At 46.7% G+C, this 20582-nt stretch overlaps 1 protein-coding gene across 4 annotated transcripts in view; it reads right to left on the bottom strand.

The window, feature by feature from the left end:
- ARHGAP6 (Rho GTPase activating protein 6) overlaps positions 1-20582 on the bottom strand; it is a 500241-nt gene that overhangs the window by 17728 nt on the left and 461931 nt on the right. For all 4 annotated transcript variants that reach the window (XM_073354775.1, XM_073354791.1, XM_073354779.1 and 1 more), the window contains 2 exons: positions 20236-20415; positions 10546-10643 (listed from right to left, as the gene is read on the bottom strand). In XM_073354775.1, the coding sequence (XP_073210876.1) occupies positions 10546-10643; positions 20236-20415 (278 nt within the window). The remainder of the gene's footprint in view (positions 1-10545; positions 10644-20235; positions 20416-20582) is intronic.

Below are 20582 nucleotides of genomic sequence, written 5' to 3' on the forward strand. Positions count from 1 at the left end.
ATATTTTTCAATTCACCTAATACAAGTACTGTAGTGCAATTTCTTTATCATGAAAGTCGAACTTGGAAATGTAGAATTATGTACAAAAAAAAACTGCATTCAAAAATAAAACAAGGTAAAATTTTAGCGCCTGCAAGTCCACTCAGTCCTACTTCTTGTTCAGCCAATCGCTCAGACAAACAAGTTTGTTTACATTTGCAGGAGATAATGCTGCCTGCTTCTTGTTCACAATGTCACCTGAAAGTGAGAACAGGAGTTCTCATGGCACTGTTGTAGCTGGCGTTGCAAGACATATACATGTCAGATGCGCTAAAGATTCAAAAGTCACTTCATGCTTCAACCACCATTCCAGAGGACGTGTCCCCATGCTGACGGGTTCTGCTCGATAACAATCCAAAGCAATGTGGACCGCCGCGTGTTCATTTTCATCATCTGAGTCAGATGCCACCAGCAGAAGGTTGATTTTCTTTTTTGGTGGTTCAGGTTCTGTAGTTTCCGCATTGGAGTGTTGCTCTTTTAAGACTTCTGAAAGCATGCTCCACATCTCGTCCCTCTCAGATTTTTGAAGGCACTTCAGATTCTTAAAGCTTGGGTCGAGTGCTGTAGCTATCTTTATAAATCTCACATTGGTACCTTCTTTGCGTTTTGTCAAATCTGCAGCAAAAGTGTTCTTAAAATGAACATGTGCTGGGTCATCATCCGAGACTACTGTAACACGAAATATATGGCAGAATGCAGGTAAAACAGAGCAGGCGACATACAATTCTCCCCCAAGGAGTTCAGTCACAAATTTAATTAATGCATTATTTTTTTTAACGAGCATCATCAGCATGGAAGCATGTCCTCTGGAATGGTGGCTGAAGCATGAAGGGGCATACGAATTTTAGCATATCTGGCACGTAAATACCTTGCAATGCCAGCTACAAAAGTGCCATGTGAATGCCTATTCTCACTTTCTGGTGATATTGTAAAAAGAAGTGGGCATTATCTTCCGTAAATGTAAACAAACTTGCTTGTCTTAGCAATTGGCTGAACTAGAAGTAGGAATGAGTGGACTTGTAGCCTCTAAAGTTGTGCATTGTTTGTTTTTGAGTGCAGTTATGTAACAAAAAAAATCTACATTTGTAAGTTGCATTTTCATGATAAAGAGATTGCACATCAGTACTTGTATGAGGTGAATTGAAAAATACTGTTTCTTTTGTTTAGAATTTTTCCTCTGCAAATATCTGTAATAAAAATAGTAATATAGAGTGAGCAGTGTACACTTTGTATTCTGTGTTGTAACTGACATCAGTATACTTGAAAATGTAGAAAAACATCCAAAAATATTTAATAAATTTCAGTTGGTATTCTATTGTTTAACAATGCGATTCAAACTGCGATTAATCATGATTAATTTTTTCAATCATGAATATTTTTTTTGAATTAATCGCGTGAGTTAGCTGTGATTAATCAATAGCCCTATTAAAAACCATTATCTAAAGAGAACTTCAAACAAAAAATCTATCATTTTCAAATATTTTTACTCTATAATGACTACTTAAACATGATAAACCATAAATGGTCTTAAGGAACTATTTTTATTTAGAGGTAATTTAGATTTGGTTCACTTTGTAGCTGGAAACCCCAAACTTTCATCATCTTTAATGCAAAGTACAAAAATGTCAGGGAAATTATCCACAACATCCAATGTAGTAAGTAGTGCAATGTTAATAGTAATTAGCAGTTCTCAGTGCCCAACCCTATTACCTTTCCCTGATGTTTCATACAAGATACTCAACTCTTAAGAGAAGTGGAAAATGAGGCAAACTCTGTTTTGTCTGCCTTTGGAGGAGGAAAACAAAGAGATTGCTATGTTATGGCTAAAACAGAGTCCAGAAATTTTTCATTGGCATTAAAAGCATAGATGTGGAAGGCTGGTCCAGTGCATGCACCAGTTGTAGTAGCCTCAGGATAATTTGCATGAGAATAAAATGCTGAAGTTGTTCTCACATACTATGCTATGAAACCCACTAATTTATTTGCAGATGAAGCTTGTCTATTTAATTATTGAGGGATGTGTAAAGTTTTCCATCCCACAGGTCCAAACTGAAATCCATACTCAAGTACATGGTCAGCAAAATCCATTAAGGAATGTGGTTATATTTTGGAGGCTCGTTTTGATTAAATCTATATAGACATTTCCCTTGTTCTCTACTGCCTCCTCCTTCTCACAGGAAAAATAACCAAGATATATGTGGCCAAAAAATGCCCCCACGTCTTTAAATGGAAATTATTTTCTGAAACATACCCACCTCTTAAAAACAGCATATCCCTTGCATTAACACTGAGCCAATATTCCTTCTAATCTCTTAGCTAAATTCTTACCCAAAAGTTTCCAATCACAGCTGAAAACATATATAGCAAAGAAAAGTGAGTCTGTCATAAATCAGTTGGTAGCCAGGTAAAAGAAAAATGACATCACATATTTCTATTCTCAGGGACATTTTAATATTCCATTTTTTAAAGTACAATAAACAGGTAGAACTGCACCTATTGGCTCCTAATGTCACTGAAAACCTTTCCTTGAGGGGTGGGTGGAGGAACTTGTCATTTGCACAAGATATCCACTGTTCCCTGAATGTGTGCATGTTGGCTGAAAAATAAGGAAGCTCAAGGAAAGATTAATAAGCTTTGAGAGTATTCGGAGAAGGATTTAAGAATAAATCTTCACGTGCACAACTTTTTGTGACTTAAGTCTATGATAAATCATAACATGTATCCATATGTGAAACACAATCATACATCTCTATATACCATAGATGGTGAAGTCTAACATAAAGGTTTTTATTGGAATACATTTGAAATGATGTGACCGTACGATACCACGTCCTCATATAGCTTGTATATATCATGATTTTTAACAATTTTGGAAATGATTTTAGAGAGAGTTTTTTAAGAAGTGTTAATGATACTGTTTCCTTGCATACCTCTGTTTGTAAAGTCATGGACTCTTAGTACCCTAAGTCCTGATGTAAAGGCCTTGGAGGGACAGGAGAATCATTGCCGCTGGATTTTAGAAAAAGACGGTTACTCACCTTTGTAACTGTTGTTCTTCGAGATGTGTTGCTCATATCCATTCCAATTAGGTGTGTGCGCACCGCGTGCACAATCGTCGGAAGATTTTTGCCCCAGCAACACTCGGTGGGTCGGCTGAAGCACACCCTGGAGTGGCGCCTTCATGGCGCCAGATATATGCCCCAGCCAACCCAGCGCCCCCTCAGTTCCTTCTTGCCGGATACTCCGACAGAAGGGAAGGAGGGCAGGTTTGGAGTGGATATGAGCAACACATCTCGAAGAGCAAGTTACAAAGGTGAGTAACCGTCTTTTCTTCTTCGAGTGCTTGCTCATATCGATTCCAATTAGGTGACTCCCAAGCATCGTTGTAGAGAGCAGAACACTTGGCATTTCCGATTCTCGTGAGAGGCGAATAGATCTATCAGGGGAAAGCCCCGCTTCAGGAAGACAGAGTGGATGACGTCCAGGTGAACCGAGCACTCGTGAGTCTGAAATGATCTGCTGAGGTGGTCCGCTCAGGTGTTCTGGACTCCTGGGAGAAACGACGCCACCAGATGGATCGAGTGGGCTATACAGAATTCCCACAGATGAGTGGCCTCCTGGCAGAGGGGGGACAACCGGGCTCCCCCTTGCTTATTGATGTAAAACATGGCCGTTGTGATGTCTGTGAGGACTGCAACACAACGGCCTTGAATGCGCTCTTGGAAAGCCTGACACGCCAAGCGCACAGCTCTGAGTTCCCGTACGTTGATGTGCAGGGATAACTCTCCTGCCGACCATAGCCCCTGTGTATGGAGGACCCCAAGGTGGGCTCCCCATCCCAGGGATGACGCATCCGTGACTAGGGACACGGAGGGCTGCAGGGCGTGAAATGGCACCCTTTCGCCCACTGATTTGGGGTCCAGCCACCAGTCTAGAGAGGCTAATATTCCTGGCAGGACTGTAACTACTGTGCTCAAGCTGTCCCGACCTGGGCAGTATACTGTTGATAGCCAGATTTGGAGTGGACGTAGCTGCAGCCTGGTGTGTATGTGCAAGAGGTGTGACAAAGTTCCTCCTCTACCTTGGTGGGTCTTACACTTATTGGTGGATTTGCTTGCCTTGGAGCTTCACGGTAACCCTCAATTTGGCCGTTTTCGTGGACCCACAGTCCAGGTCAACTCCTCCTGTGTCTGACCAGAAGTTGGGAGATTTGGGGGGGAACCCGGGCCCGCCCTCTACTCCGGGTTCCAGCCCAGGGCCCTGTGGAATGCAGCTGTCTAGAGTGCCTCCTGGAACAGCTGTGCGACAGCTACAACTCTCTGGGCTACTTCCCCTTGGCCTCCTCCCAACACCTTCTTTATCCTCACCCTAAGACCTTCCTCCTGGTGTCTGACAATGCTTGTACTCCTCAGTCCTCCAACAGTATGCGTTCTCACTCTCAGCTCCTAGTGCCTCTTGCTCCCAGCTCCTTACACGTGCACCACAAACTGAAGTGAGTTCCTTTTTTAAACCCAGGTCCCCTGATTACCCTGCCTTAATTTATTCTAGCAGCTTCTTGATTGGCTGCAGGTGTTCTAATCAGCCTGTCTGTCTTAATTTTCTCCAGAAGGTTCCTGATTGTTCTGGAACCTTCCCTGTTACCTTACCCAGGGAAAAGGGACCTACTTAACCTGGGGCTAATATATCTGCCTTCTATTACTCTCCTGTAGCCATCTGGCCCGACCCTGTCACAGGGGCCATATGTCCCAGGAGGCATAGGCATGTTTTCATGGTCGAGGTTGGGAAGTTTTGCAGGCTGTGGACAATGTTCACCAGGGATTGGAAGCGTGCTTCCGGCACAAGTGCTCAGGCTAGGCCTGAGTCTAAGACTCTCCTATGAATTCTATCCTCTGAGTTGGTACCAGAGTAGATTTCACGACACTGAGCAGGAGGCCCAGTAGATTGAACATGTTCATGGTGAGCTGGACATGAGACTGCACCTGATCCCTGGAGCGGCCCCGAATAAGTCAGTCGTTGAGGTATGGGAACAGTTGGATCCGTTGTCAATGAAAGGAGGCAGCCACAACAGCTATGCACTTGGTAAACACCCTGGGGGCCGTAGATAGGCCAAAAGGAAGGACAGTGTATTGAAAGTGCTGTTGATTGACCACAAAGCGAAGGAAGCGTCTGTGTGCTGGGTAGATTGCAATGTGGAGGTACACATCCTTCATGTCAAGGGCAGCGTACCAGTCTCCAGGATCTAAGGAAGGAATAATGGTCCCTAGAGAGACCATGCGGAACTTCAACTTTACCATGAATTTGTTGAGTCCGCATAGGTCCATGTGGGCCGAAGCCCGCCCTTGGCCTTGGGGATTAGGAAGCAGCGGGAGTAAAAACCCCTGCCCCTTGACTCTCTTGGAACCTCCTCTATCACCCCCACAGCTAGGAGCGATTGAAGGGAGTAACCCCTTCCCACCGTGCAAAGGACCCAACGGTCTGCTGTTATGTGAGACCCATGCACGGAGGAAATGGGAGAGACGATCTTGGAAAGGCGGGGAAGGATCCTGAATGGAGACTGATGCTCCATCCTCGGGCGCACATTCAAAAGTTCTGCTTAGGCCCAGTCGATGGCTTGGGAGGGCCTTGGCCTTGGCTGGCTTGGTGGCCAGTTTGCCTTCTTCTACCACCTCGGCCACGTCTTCTAAAGAAGTCCTGTCTTGTCTGAGGGGGAGGGTAGGACCTCTGAGGCTGCGGTCTGAAGGGCCTTCTCTGTGTTATGGGGGTATGCATTCCCAGAGCGCTCAGAATAGTTCTCGAGTCCTTCAGACTCTGCAGCTTTGAGTCTGTTTTGCCTGAGAATAGGTCCTGGCCATCAAAGGGTAGGTCCTGGAGGGTCTACTGCAACTCTGGTGGTAAGCCAGAGACCTGCAGCCACGAGATGTGGCACATGGCTATGCCTGAGGCCAGGGTCCTAGCCGCCAAGTCCGCCGCGTCCAGAGAGGCTTGCAGGGCGGTTCTGGCCACCTTCTTGCCCTCCTCCACTAAAGCCTCAAATTCCTCTCTGGACTCCTGTGGAACCAACTCTTTGAATTTCTCCATAGAGTGCCATGAATTATAATTGTATCTGCTCAGGAGTGCCTGCTGGTTGGCCACCCTGAGCTGCAAGCCTCCGGCTGAGTACACCTTGCGCCCAAACAAGTCTAGGCATCTAGCGTTCTTTGATTTGGGTGCCGGGGCTTGCTGACTGTGCTGTTCTTTCTCGTTGACCGAAGCCACGACAAGGGAACATGGTTGGGGGTGCGTGTAGAGGTACTCATACTCCTTTGAGGGGACAAAGTACTTCCTTTCCACCCCCTTGGCCATAGGTGGAATAGAGGCAGGCGATTGCCAGATTGTCTTGGCATTGGCCTGAATAGTTCGTATGACTGGGAGGGCCACCCTGGACGGTGCCTCCGCAGACAGAATGTCGACCACTGGGTCCTCTACCTCCACCACCTCCTCTATCTGGAGGTTCATATTGCACGCCATCCTGCGGAGCAGCTCCTGGTGGGCGCGGAGGTCCATAGGAGGAGGGCCTGAAACCATAGTCCCTGCCACTGCCTCATCAGGCAAGGACGAGGAAGATACCCCCGGGACTAAGGGATCCTGTGTGGGGTCCTCATGTGGAGGAACTTGTTGCCCAAGGTCTACAACGGTAGGGGCATGGGCATGGGCCTGTGTTGGGGCTGGAGCAGTCCCCTCAAAACCCCCGGTGCAGGGGGAGGGGTGGGGGGAGGAGGAGGAGAGACACAGTGGCCCCGGTACTTGGGGCTCCGAAGGAACCCCTTGGGCCTGATGGTATGCCCAGGGGTTCCAAAAAGACCACTGTGGAGGTCCTTGGCCTGGGTCCTAGCCTTCGTCCAGCCACTGTCCTGCACCATCCTTGCCCTGGTCCTGGGAGTTGTGGTCATCTTGTGAGTGTGAACACGTGGAGGCGGAGCGAGATGGCCAAGGTGGTGCTGAACGTGTTGGCCCAGAGTCCCCCGGTGCTGTATGGTGCTGTGGACCGGTGGCGAGATGTAGAATGGTACCGAGATGTCGATTGGTGCCTGCAGTCATATCGGTCCCGGGAGCCTGATCTGGATCTCGACGGTGACCTTCGATGAGACCGGCGCCAGGATTGGCTCCAGGTCGAGCGCCGCTCTGACCAGTACCGGGAGCAGTGCCGAGAGTCCGATCGCTACCGGCTGTACCACGATTCGGATCTTCGCGAGCCAGAGTGGCGTCGCGAGCATTACTGATGCCAAGAAGGGGATCGGTTCCAGGACTGCGAGCGATGCCGTGAAAGGTGCCGGGACCAAGATCAGGACCGGGACCAGTGCTGCCCTGCTTCACTCGGCGACGGCAGTCGTATCAGGGACAGTTTTCCCTTTGAAGGCACCGCCCGCACTGGAGGTGCTGCTGGCTGTAGGGGAGTCGGCTCTGTGAGTGCAATCAAGTCCCGCACTGTAGAGAAAGTCTCCGGCATGAAGGGCAGCCTTAGCTTTACTGCAGTGTGCACCGGGGAGCTAATATGCACTGGACTTGACGGCCCTTGTGGCACTGGAGTTGATGGTGTAGGAACCGTTACTTGTCCTGTGTGCTCCAGCAATGGACGTGGCTCCAGCTGAGGTGCGGGAAGTGTCATTGGCTGTCGAACCGACAAAGAAGAAGCAGTCGGCACCTGCTTGGGCTGCTTCTTCTTCTGGCCTGCAGACAGGGACCGGCGCTGCAGTGGTGGACGTGCCAGGGGGGCCTGACACTGCGAGTCTTTAGCAGAGTCCAAACGCGGTGCCAGACCAGTAGGTGCTGCAGGGGCACTCTGCACCGAAGATGACGCCGAGTCCTGGTGTGTGGAGGAAGGGACCGGGCTAAGTGCTGCCTCCGTAAGGAGCTGCTTGAGTCTGAAGTCCTGCTCCTTTTTGGTCCTTGGCTTGAAGACTTTGCAAATGCGGCACTTGTCCGCTTGGTGGGATTCCCCCAGACACCTCAGGCAAGAGCTGTGGGTGTCTCCTGTCGGCATCGGCTTCAGCAAGCTGAGCAGGGTTTGAAGTCCAGAGACCCCGGCATGGGCCCCGGTACCGGGACAGGGGAGAGGGGAGAGGGGAGAGGGGAGAAGACCCCGCTCCACCCTACTAAGTACACTAATCTAACTACACTAACTATTAACAACTACTAACAACTATAAACAACTATTAACAGGTACTAAGAGAGGAAGCTAGGGAGAGTGGCGATCAGCTACGCTGTGCTCCACAGTTCCAACGACCATCATGGGCAGTAAGAAGGAACTGAGGGGGCGCTGGGTCATCTGGGGCATATATCCGGCACCATGAAGGCACAACTGAGTGTTGCTGGGGTAAAAATCTTCCCATGGTCATGCATGTGGCACCCACGCACTTAACCGGAATCGATATGAGCAAGCACTTGAAGAACTTACTATTTATTCTGGAAGCAACCACAACGTGCTAGGCACTTTCCACACACACAGGAAGACACAGTCCAGCCTGTTCCAAATAGTTTTCAATCTAGGAAACTCTTAAAAAATTATCTTAAATAGCTTTACCATAAATAACAATGGTATGATTTTAAGGTCTGATATCTTGGGATCTACGAGGGCTAGAAGGAATCCTATTAGAGAACAGGCAGTCTCACTATTCCAAATGTATAAAGTTATAGCATCAAGGCACATGGATGTAGATAGGCATAGATCATGTATTTAACAGAGAAGAATATGAATATTTTGCATACCACATTTGCTCTGCTGACTAGCAGGGTGTTTGTTTTTTTTCTTCCTCTTCATGCCTTTCATTAAACACACTGCTAGATCTGTCATCCATTGTCAATACACTTTCTATTATAACAATCAGAGTGTTAGCAATGTCATGTCTATTTTGGAAGCTTATGAATGTGTATAATAGGAAGAGGGCAACAGACTGGCCAAACTGCTAGCCATGATTCTGTTAAGGCACTGCAGGGTATGTATCAATGATAGTGTAATATATGTGTTGTATTACCAAAAGCACAAGACCACAACAAACACAAGACATGTACCAGTGGATTACTAGGTTACAGTGCACTGAATATATGTATGTAAACCTAATGGTATGTTCTCTGCAGCAGTACACAAACCTTTCTCAGAAACAGTAAACAAGTTTTGTCTTTAGAACAGAGGCGGATTTACAGTGAAACACAGGGTGCCCTGGCACGGGGCCCCACAACGACGGGGGCCCCAGGTCTGGGCAGCTGCGGGGGCAGAAGCTTGGTCCTGCCAGCTCCTGGGGCTCCTGCAGCAGGCTCTGCACGAGCTGGCAGCCAAGCTCCCCCCACCCCCACCTCCTCCCCCGAGCGTGCCGCGTTCACGTCCCTCCCCCTCCCAGCGCTTCTCCTGCTGCCAAACAGCTGTTTGCCGGCGCACCTGGAAGGAGGGGGAGGAGTGGGGCCACAATGCACTTGGGGGAGGAGGCGGGGGCGGGGCCTTGGGGAAGAGGGTGGAATCAGGGCAGGGCGAAGCAAAGGCAGGGCCTCCGCAGTTCCCCTACACATACCACCCCCCGCCCCCAGCCCTCTGCTGTGAGCCGCTCAGGGCAGGGGGCTGGGAGCACACCCTCAGCCCTGACTTCTGCACCCCCCCCTCAAATCCCCCCACGACCCCAGCCCTGACTCCTGCACCCCCCCATATACCCAGCCCCCTCATACCCCATGCCCTGACTCCTGCACCCCCACAGATCCCCACCCCCACCCTGAGCCCCAAACGGGAGCTCCTGGCCCCCCCCCACATTCCCACCTGCACCCCTTGCACCAAACGGGAGCTGCCCCAAGCGCTCCACACTGCAACCTCCTGCCCCAAGCCTGAGCCCGCTCCCTCACTAACTCCTGGCCAGACCCTGCACCCCAACCCCCAGCCTGCTCCCTCACCCTAACTCCCTCCCAGACCCTGCACCCCCAGCCCTGAGCCCCCTCCCTCACCCTATGTCCTGACCAGACCCCGCACCCCAATGTTTTTTTACATTTTTTTTTATAAAGCGCTCTTATCCCAAGCGCTTTGCAATCGTTAGCTAATGGTACAAACAATATTTGGAAAGATCATTAAGTGGTCTGCCGAGACCCCCAGTGATTTTCACGTGGTCTGTGGAAAAATAAGTTAGACTACAAAAACAATTAAGGTACCTCACTTTATTTTCATTTACTTGCTATTACTTATAGGAGGAGGATGAAGAAAAGAAAGCATGAAAAGTGGGGGTGGGAGGGAGATAAGAATGTTCTTTTTCTTGGATGGGTCCCAAGGAGGGGCCCCAAAAATGAAGCTGAGCACAAAGCTCCACTAACTCTAAATCCGCCACCGCTTTAGAAAACAATGTTGAAGAGGCGTAATTTCTTTGGCAGAGTCAATGTCATAGGCAGCACTCTCTGACTCCTTCAGAGAATACACACAAGAACCTTTTGAACACTTCCAATGGAAAATGAAAATTCCCAGCAGGAACAGAGATGATGAAAAAACAGATTACTCACGATGACTGGGAAGCTTTCCTTCTCAGCAAATAGTCCACAACGTCTGGGTCAGTCTCTAACAAACTAATTAGCACTTCATTCTGAAGGTCAGGGGGAACCTACAATGAAAACAACATTAAGAAGTTAGTTGCAGAAGAATATCCTACAGTGTATTTTAATTATGTCCATTTTAAAACACCAGACTTGAGCATGAAAATAAAATTGTGCAGAATTACGTAAAATACTGTGTATATATAAGTTGATAATAATAACTATGCATACACACACTCATACATAACAGAAACATATGTACAACACAGATGTATATAGGACTAAAAACCACCTTGTATGTCAGTGTTAAGTGACCACGATCAAGTATCCCATTGGTTTCCAGTACAGGTCTGGACAACACCTAGGGATTTCAAATGAACTACTTGTGGTAGTACAGCTCCAAAGCTCTGATTTAAAGAGCTCACATTTCCACCGAAAAAGCCAGTGGAGCTTATAAAATTCCAAACTAAATAACTGGATTTCTTTTCTTTTAGAACCTGGAATACTAAATGTGAAATTCTACACTGAAAGGACAGAGTATTCTAGGGTGTTTTTCTTATACAGTTCCCAATTCCCTTTTGTCTAGAAATTAGAATGTGGTTGTTGTATCTCCACACTTGTCCAGGCTTGCTCTCGCTTTCTTTCTTTCGCATGCATGCGTGCATGGCATCTACAGAGCAACATTCTCTAGCTGCAGTTCTAGGTCCATAAGTCATTTTAAGGCCTCCTCTGGGACATTGTGTATATGATTCAATTCACCTTTGAATCCATATTTGGGACACTTAGGTTTGGATGTTCTCACCATAGTCACACGAAGGGGAGTCTTTGATTTTCCACTTCTGCATCAAGTGGCTGCATCTTCTATGGTTTGTTTGGAGGCGGTTCAGTGTGGTCCAAATTCTGCATGGCAGGTCAAAACCAGCAGGGCGGCTCGTTGGGTCAGTAGTAATATGCTTGTTTAGAATGGTAGATGAGGTGCAGACACTTTGCCATTCCCTGGCCAGATCCAGAGACATGAGGTGGTCACATGGTCCATAGTGGTGTTTTTCAATTCCAGGCATTGTTAGGGTAATGTTATCCATAACCATCTGGAGGGGAAGTGCTGGGTAATCTTTGGCAAGTTTAAGTTCTCGTGCTATGGCTATATCTCAGTGGATAGCTGGAGAGTCGATGTTTGCTAATAGAGATAGCCACAGTAGAGGTGTTGATTTTAATGTTCTCATGATGATTAGAATGATCTGATTCAGCTGCTTACCCACAAGATGGATATGGCAGCTTCTTGCCTACCTGATGCACAGTACTCTGCAACTGAGTACAGCAGGGCCAAGACCAATGTTCATAGCACTGGGGCAGTTGATCCCCAACTTGTTCCAGATAACTTTGGAATAATGTTGATGCGAGTCTTCACTTTAGAAAGGCTATTTTTTGAGGTAGTCATGAAAGGTCAAGAATGATATTGAGATAGATTGGCTTTGGGTCAGAATGCAGTTTCACAACAAAACTCAACAGAGTGTTTTGTGCAATTCTATTGTCTAGGTGGAAAGCAGAGACTACCGATTTGCCTGAATTTGGTCTCAGATGCCACTTTTGGAAGTACTCCTCCATGATCTTAATGTCAGATGTAAGGGTCACTTCAAGTTCTTTACAGATATGGGGCAGTGCAAATCATCAGTGTATGCAAACTTCTGCGCTATTGTTTCAGGCATATTGCTTGTGTATACATTGAAGAGTGCTGGAGCATGTACAGAGCCTTGTGGTAGCCCATTTGACCTATGAGGTGTATGAGCATCCTTCAGTTGTTAAGCATGCAGTTTAGCAGCCTGTGAATCCGCATGCAGGGGATCCACTTTGGCCAATTTCAGTAACAGACTTTACTTCCAGGCTGTGTCAAATGCTACTGACTGATAGATGAAGGCAGGACCAGTCTTGAGTTTCGTTGGAACCCTACCTTGATGTTTGTAGTGAGGGCCAGGACCTGGTTGCAGCACATTCTCTGCAGTCGAAAACCAGCTTGCTTCTTGGGTAGGCTGGCATCAAGTGGGCCCGATTCTGTTCAGTTATCCAATTACTTAATTTCAATGGGAGCTGCTGAGAGCTAAGTACTTTTGAAAATCAGGCCATTTATTTAGGAGCCTAAATCAGGATTATGAAAGGGGCCTAAGGTAATTAGGTGTCCAATTTCCACAGAATCCTGATTTACGCTCCTAAATAAATGGCCTGATTTTCAAAAGTACTTAGCACTCAGGGGCCACAGGGCAAAAGTGGGACTTAAGTGGTGCGTAGGCCTTGGGAATTGTGCACCTAACTCTGCCTTAGGTCCTTTGAAAGTCTCAGTCCAAGAGCCAGACTTTAAGTGTCCGTTTTGTTATACAGTATCTTTTGGGTGCCTTTAATACAACTGACCATGAAGTGCTGCTGGAACTGCCAAGTTGTTAGCAGAGAGAGCTAAGAGTTGTTTTGGAATGGCTCTTGTTGAAATGATTCACAGGATAATATTGTGAGCCGGCTTATCTACCCACAAGGTCCTCCCACATGCAGTGCCATACGGGTCTCTTCTCTCCTTCCCTTCTGTGCAGCATTTGCAGGGGCAGCTAGGGTGAGGATCTGAATATTTCTGTCTCATGTTTGTGAATGATAGCTGACTGTCTCTCCATTTCACCAGGGCAGTTGTTGACCATCTTACACAGAACATAACTAAGACTGTGGCTTGGATGATGGTGAGCTAGGTGACAGACTATCTGGTCAAGACTGAGATTACAGAATTATAGAAACAGTGCTGGAAGGAACCTTATATTGCCCCTGCACTGAGGCAAGACCAAGTAAACTTAGACCACCTCTCACAGGTGTTTGTCCAAACTGTTCTTAAATCTCCAATGACAGGGATTCCATAACCTCCCTTGGAAGCCTATTCCAGAGCTTAACTCCCCGTCCAGTTAGAAAGATTTTCCTAATATCTAATTTAAATCTCCCTTTCTGAAGACCATTACTTCTTGTCCTACCTTCAGTGGAGATGGGGAACAACTGATCACGGTCACCTTTATAACAGCTCTTAACATATCTGTTATCAGGTCCACGCCTTCCCCCTCCCCCCCAGTCTTCTTTCCTCAAAACCAAGCATGCCCGGTATTTTTAACCGCTCCTCATAGGTCAGGGTTTCTAAATCTTTTATTACTTTTGTTGCTCTCCTCTGGACTCTCTCCACTTTATCCACATCTTTCCTAAAGGCTTTTTACCCTTTAAGGCTAGTTAAGAGGCTGTGCCATCTTCTTTTGGGCTTGGCCCTGGCCAGAGAGATCTATGACCTGTCCCCTCCCACCTGAATTACTGCAATGCCCTCTACATGGAGCTAAACCTTAAAACCACTTGGCAACTTCAACTGCTGCAGAATAGGGCAACTTGTCTTGAGGAGGTAGCAAGGGGTCGCTCACTGGGAGCATGTTGCACTAGTACTCAAGGATGTGCATTGGCTGCCAGCGTGTTTTCTAGGTGCAATTTAACATACTGAAGTTTTATCTACCAAACCTTAAATGGGTTGGGTCCAAATTACATCAGAGAAGTCATCTCTCCCCAATGCTGTAACAGAGAAATCATTTGAGGAACCTGACTAACCACGTCTGGTTTGTTTGTGATGGGTGGATCAGGAAGCAGAACAGTCTCGGGGGACGTCTACATTGCAATGAAAGACCGGTAGCTGGCCTGTGCTAGTGGACTTGGGCTCGCAGAGCTTGGGCTAAAGGGCTGTGAATTGTGGTGTAGACATTCAGGCTCAGGCTGGAGCCTTGGCTCTAGGACCCGGCGGGGGTTTGGGGTGTCCCAGAGTTCAGGTTGCACCCCATGCCCGAACATCTACACCCCTATTAAACAGCCCCTTAGCCCGAGCCCTGCAACCCCAAGTCAGCTGGCATGGGCCAGCTGTGGGTGTCTAACTGCAATGTAAACATATCCTCAGTAAACAATGCCGTCTGTTTCTGGCCTCAGTTTGTCAGAGTTAAAAATCAAATGATGTTCAGGTCAAGCTGCTCGGTTCATTTGTTCTCCCAGGCATTTACTGGGAAATACGAATAGGATTCCTAATAGATTCCTTGGGGATGAGGGGCTGTTTGGGGAAGTATTTGGAGAGACATAATTTGTATTTCTTTGGACTATGTAGTAATTGTCATAAAACTTTAATATTTACAAATGCACTCAAGGCACAAACTGGGCACAAGCTTGAATAACAAAGGAAATAATTGAAAATAAATAAATGCTCATTAATTAAAATAGATACAAAATCTTTATGATAATTGTACATGTCCAATGCACAGTTTTCTCTTTTGCTTACATTTTGGGTATTTGTTTATCAGTCCTTAAATAATCAACCTTCTTTCTACAGGACTGCCTTTTTGGAATCCTACTACTATAACTAGCCTTGTGACCTCTCAATTTATGTGGCCTTTGTGAACAATGGATTTGGTTCTAAAGAAAATTTGAAGGGAAAGCAGAGTTTGCTTCCTCCTGCATACTACACTGAGTAAGTAACATCAAGTTGCTAATCATAAAAGTATTCAGTAAACAGGACTTTGGCCAATAAAAAAAAGTTTAAAGTGTCAACGTTTTCCCTTACAAATATAAAACTAAACAACTCCCTGAAAACTCTAGTAGATTTTGGAGGGGGGGGGGGAGGGGGGAATCTATAAAATGAAAACAGCCGGCTACATAATGTGTGCAGAATTTTTAATAGGGTGAATGAAGCAACTTAAGCCTTGATCCTGCAACTGGATTTAGGCTGGTGGACTTCTCATAACAGCCAAGTTTTGTTTTGCTTCTTGTATAACATTTTATGTAAATGTAACTAATTTGCAAACAAGTGAATGATTTGCATACAACCTGCTGAGGGTAGGTCATGGAGCTGCACAAAACTTGGCAGTGGTGGTAGTGATGCACAGAGACGGAAGCTGTGGGGTTGCTGGGGCTGTGGATAACGCTGGTGGCTGCTGGGAGGTAGGTGGGTGCTACGGTTCCAGGAGGGCAGGGGACTGTCAGAATAGAAGACACATGGTAGTAGGGGCCCTTCAGGTAACTAGGGATGGTGTAGCTGAGGACGCCTAGAGCTGTTATGAGGTCTCATCTTGTGCTGTCTCCTAGCTGCTGATTCCTGACTTAGATCTAGCAGGAGGACCATAGAACAGTGTTTTTCAAACCATGGGAACTGGCCAGTGGGAACACGGCGGGGGGAAGGGGTGTGCGCCTGTAGGCGAGAGTCGTGCAAAGCCACTTGGGGGCCTCCACTTAGGAGCTGGACCTGCTGCTGGCTGCTTCAGGGGTGCAGCGCGGTCCATGGTGCCAGGACAGGTGGGAAGCCTGCCTCTGCACCCTGGCTGTGCCCCTGACCAGGAGCCGCCGGAGCTAAGTCCATGCCCCAACCCCGTGTCCCAATCCCCTACCCCAGCCCTGAGTCCCCCCACCCCCAACCTGGAACCCCTTTCTGCACCTCAAACCGCTCATCCCCGGCCCCACCCCAGAACTTGCATCCCCAGCCCAGAGCTCTGACCCCCTCCTGCATCCCAACCCCCTGCCCCAGCCCAGAGCCCCCTCCCACACCCTGAACCCCTCAGTCCCAGCCCCACCCCGCAGCCCTTACCCCCACTCCCAATCCTCTGTCCCAGCCCTGAGCCCCTCCCACACCCCAAACCCCTCATCCCCAGCTCAGTTGAGTCATGGGCATCAACAATTTTCTTCAACTGGGTCCCCAGAAAAAAAGTTTGAAAACTACTGCCATGGAGAAATGGTGCCTGGCTGCTTGCTCAGTAAGTGCCGTAGTGGCCTCTAGCAATGAAAATGGGGAACTCCAGGCAAATGGCTGCTGCCTCATTGCAGCTGAGCTACATGTGTGAGAATTCACCTGAGACGCAGGAATGTGTAACGGGGGTGCTAAAAGCATAACACTTGGTAGCTTGGACTCCTGCACCCATGCGGAACGCCAATGGAGTCAATGGGGCATGATGTGGGTGTATGAGTCCACCTACTGGGATCCATTTGCATGACTGGGGCCTTAGTTAGGGGTCTAGAGACCAGCAGTCTTTTATAGGACCCTATCCTATATAATTGCACCTCTAAATTCCACTGTAATCAAAGGGAATTGGGGAACCAAAATAAATGCACAAGTTGAGCCCGAAATGGTGGTAAGAATATCTCTACTATAGTAAATTCACTTTAGATTGCTGGTATTAATCTGAATTGCTGGAATCTATTTTAGAAATCTACGCAGTTCATAATTATCTGGGTTCCTTCTGACAAACAGAATCTTTTTGACCTAGAAATAACTCAAAACCATTCTGAAGTCTGTGGTCTGGGCCAAATATCACATTGTTTCTATTAGATTTTATTTCACAAACCTTGCTCTACTCTCAACGCTGAAGCCAGTCATAGTGTTAAAAAAAACAAACCAAATCAAAAAAATCACCCTGGCAGTAATGTACTGTATGTTAATACTGTGGCTGCATGCTCTAGTCCAGCTGTTTCTCAATTTGAAAGTAGTACAAATGTCAAACAATAACTATAAACAGCAGTCCTGGCGTTCCCCCACTCCCTGGGGTTTGGCTAACAATTTGCTGCTGCCTGATTGGGAATCATCAGAGTTCTGTACAAATAAATGTTCAGCTCGGTTCCCAGCAACCCATCAACTTTGCAAAGGATGCAGTGTGCTAATTTCACAGAGAACAAAAAAACATTTAATTGAACCCCAATAGTGACATTAACAAGATGAATATAGACCCATGGTGCTCCTATGAAACAATAAATACAAGAAGTTTGACACTACTGTACTTAAAAACAACTACTGACATGAAACATAGCTTCATTCCTGAAAACAGGCAGAAGAAAACAACAACCCACCCTGTATGTTAAACCCTGGGAAGAGCAAAATCTCCAGAGATGCTTGTGTGCTGTACATTTCTGAATGTTTCAAACCAATATACTTTAGTCATAAAAAGAGCATTTGGGTAGATATAGTTTTCCCTTGCATCCAGCTATCCATTTAGTCTGGCATTCAGACGCACAGACTTTAATCTCACTCCAAAAACTGAAAAGCTACTCCAGAAAACAAAAGAAAATTATTTCTGTTTTCCCTGCACTGAGTTTAACCTTCAGATAAAAATGCTAGCACTGAAGAGATAAAGGAATAAAACTGTCACAATTAAAAGAGTCCATATGTAGGTTAGTCAACCCCTAAACCCCACCCTTTCCACATTAAAAATCTGAATGTGTGCCTAGAGTGTAATGTGCTGCGATGTGGCTGTTCCATAAAATGTTCATACAGTGAAACAAAAATAATAATACTTCAACATTTGTTTTATGTAAACCTGCTGTAACAAAATCATTATTGCTAGCAGTGCTCCAAGCAAGCAGCAGCTCTCACAGGAGCACAGTTCCATCATTTTTTTCCCTAGAAGGAAAAATATACCAGAAATGTTCCTGAACTGTAAAAGCAAAAGAAAAACAAATTGCTTAATGTTTCACTGGAACAAGAATAAAAAATAATGCCCAGGATGTAATGGAAGGAAATACAGTATGAAAGAAAGACAGAGCAGCTCATCTGATGCTGTTATTGGACCTGGCAGGCCATGTTCACTCTTCCTTTCTCATGTCCTTCTCTCCCCAGCTATGTCCTGCACTGCAGTATGTTCCACATTGTGTTATGTTCCTCAAACCTATGTTACCACATTACAGATTTTCCTGTCTTCTCCCCAGCTCCCAACTATGCTCTATCATTGCAGTTCCCTTTCTTTTATCTTCCTGTTTTGAGAACTGATCACCAATAATACAATGCATGCTGCTATGTAGTTACAATGGAAAACAAAACGGAACAGAACACACAACTATTCTTACCTTCCTAAGACTTAAACTTTTCTTTTTCTTCGAGACATTTGTGTGACTTAGTCTCCGTAAAACGAAAGAAAGATACCACTGACAATTCAGACCTGCACTATCCTGTTATTCCAGCCCAGAGGCTCTCTTAAGCCAAAATCATAAATCATACTAAACTGAGTGATAGTTTTGTAGACAATAGGAAGAAAGGCAAGACACCAGGAATGTGATTTAACTAGGCCACAACTTTATTAAGTAACACATCTGGGAACTATGCAGCAATAACTTGTCCGGTGCAGGTTGTTCTTTCTTTGTAAACCAAGCTTTTCTTTACAGACCAGAATGGTGCCGTTGGGCAGAGAAAAATGCTTATAACTAAGGCTACATTTTAGTCGTGGGTATTTTTAGTAAAAGTCACAGACAGATCTCGGGCAGTAAACGAAAACTCATGGCTCATGACCTGTCCATGACTTTTACTATATACTCCTGACTAAAACGGGGGGCGGGCTGTGCCCTGGGAGAGAGCAGCCCAAGTGCTGGGGGCATGGCGGTGCACGGCCCACGAACTCCACTGGTGCTGGGGGGAGGGGGGTTGGCAGACTCCCTACCTGGCTCCGCGCCTCTCCCCCACACCCCCACAGCAGAGTTTGGGTGTGGGAGGGGGTAGGGGCATAGGATAGGGTGAGGCGGGCTCTGGGCAGTGCTTACCTGGGGGGCTCCCCGGAAGCGGCGACATCCCCCTCGCTCAGCTGCTAGGCGGAGGTGTGGCCAGGCAGCTCTGCATGCTGCCTCTGCCCAGAGTGCTGGCTTCGCAGCTCCCATTGCCTGGGAACCGCAGCCAATGGGAGTTGTGGGGGGTATGGGGGGGTGCCTGCAGCCAGATGCGGCCAAGTCTCCACCTAGCAGCAGAGCAAGGGGGATGTTATCGCTTCTGGGGAGGCCCCCAGTTAAGCACTGCCCAGAGCCCACCTCACCCTGTCTCATACCCCAACCCTGCCCCCTCCCATAGCCAAACTCTGCTGATGCTGGAGAGGTGGGGTGGGGTGGCCCGAGACTGCCTGAGCTGCCCCTGAGCCAGGCTCACCGGCTGCTGCAGAAGTCACGGAGGTCATGGAATCCGTGACTTCCATGACAAACCCGCAGCCTTCCTTATAACTTCTCCCTTTGGATGCCTAAGAACCAATAGGCTTACGCTGCATCCCTTCTGCCCAAACAGTCAGCCTACCAAGAGCACCTCCCACACCTGTCTCTCCTCAAGTCAATGTGGGGTGAGGGGCTGGTACCAATCCTTGAAGGGACTAAAGATTTCTCTTTTCCCTCCTGGCTCAGACAAAGTGGGGGATTTTCATTAATTGGATTAGAACAGGGGTCTCCTCTAACCATTGAGTTGCACTGTTTAACTCACAACTTAATAAATAATTCAATCACACAGAAGAGAAAAAATCATCTAGGAAATAACTTAGCATCTTTCTCTAGATATATAAATATTTTTGTGCAGCTTAAACAAGGTTCCTTCCTAAATCTTTGAGAGGACATGATCAGTCAGAATATATTTGCCCTTATGTACAAGAAGTTTTTAATCTACCCATTTTTAATGCTTAACCCTCATTACAAAGCTCTTTTCCTAAAGTAAGAATATGTAGCCTGCTTACCAATTGCATTCAATCAATGCTAATCATTCCTTCTATAACAATGTTTGCATAATTTATTTGAACATAGCTCAATTCAACTTCTTGGTAGCACCATCTAGGATATCCTGACTTGAAGAGTCAAATGCAAACTCAGTTGGTGTAATATTAAGAAACATTCACCTACCATGAAAAGGGTTTCATAGTTTTCAATCATCTTTTGTACAACAGCAATGATTGCAGTACTCTCTTCAGCTCGAGCTGAACTCTGAACTGTGAATTCTTTGTCTGTAGACTTCTGCTTGTGCAACAGGTTAGGTCCAAATATGGTGGCCAGGTTCAGAGATGTCATTTTGTTCCCAATTACCTAGAAGAAAAAGAATATAAATTAGGGACATGTTTTCTCTGGCTATCGATCATTAATTAATACTCTCTCTCTCTCACCGTAAAGAAGTTCATTGCTTTCTCAACATTCTCCTCCCACAAAGCCCGGAAGTAGAAGAATAGGACCTAACATCTCACCTCATAGCCCCA

Source organism: Lepidochelys kempii, chromosome 1 (assembly GCF_965140265.1).
Source record: "Lepidochelys kempii isolate rLepKem1 chromosome 1, rLepKem1.hap2, whole genome shotgun sequence".
NCBI classification, from domain to species: Eukaryota; Metazoa; Chordata; order Testudines; family Cheloniidae; genus Lepidochelys; species Lepidochelys kempii.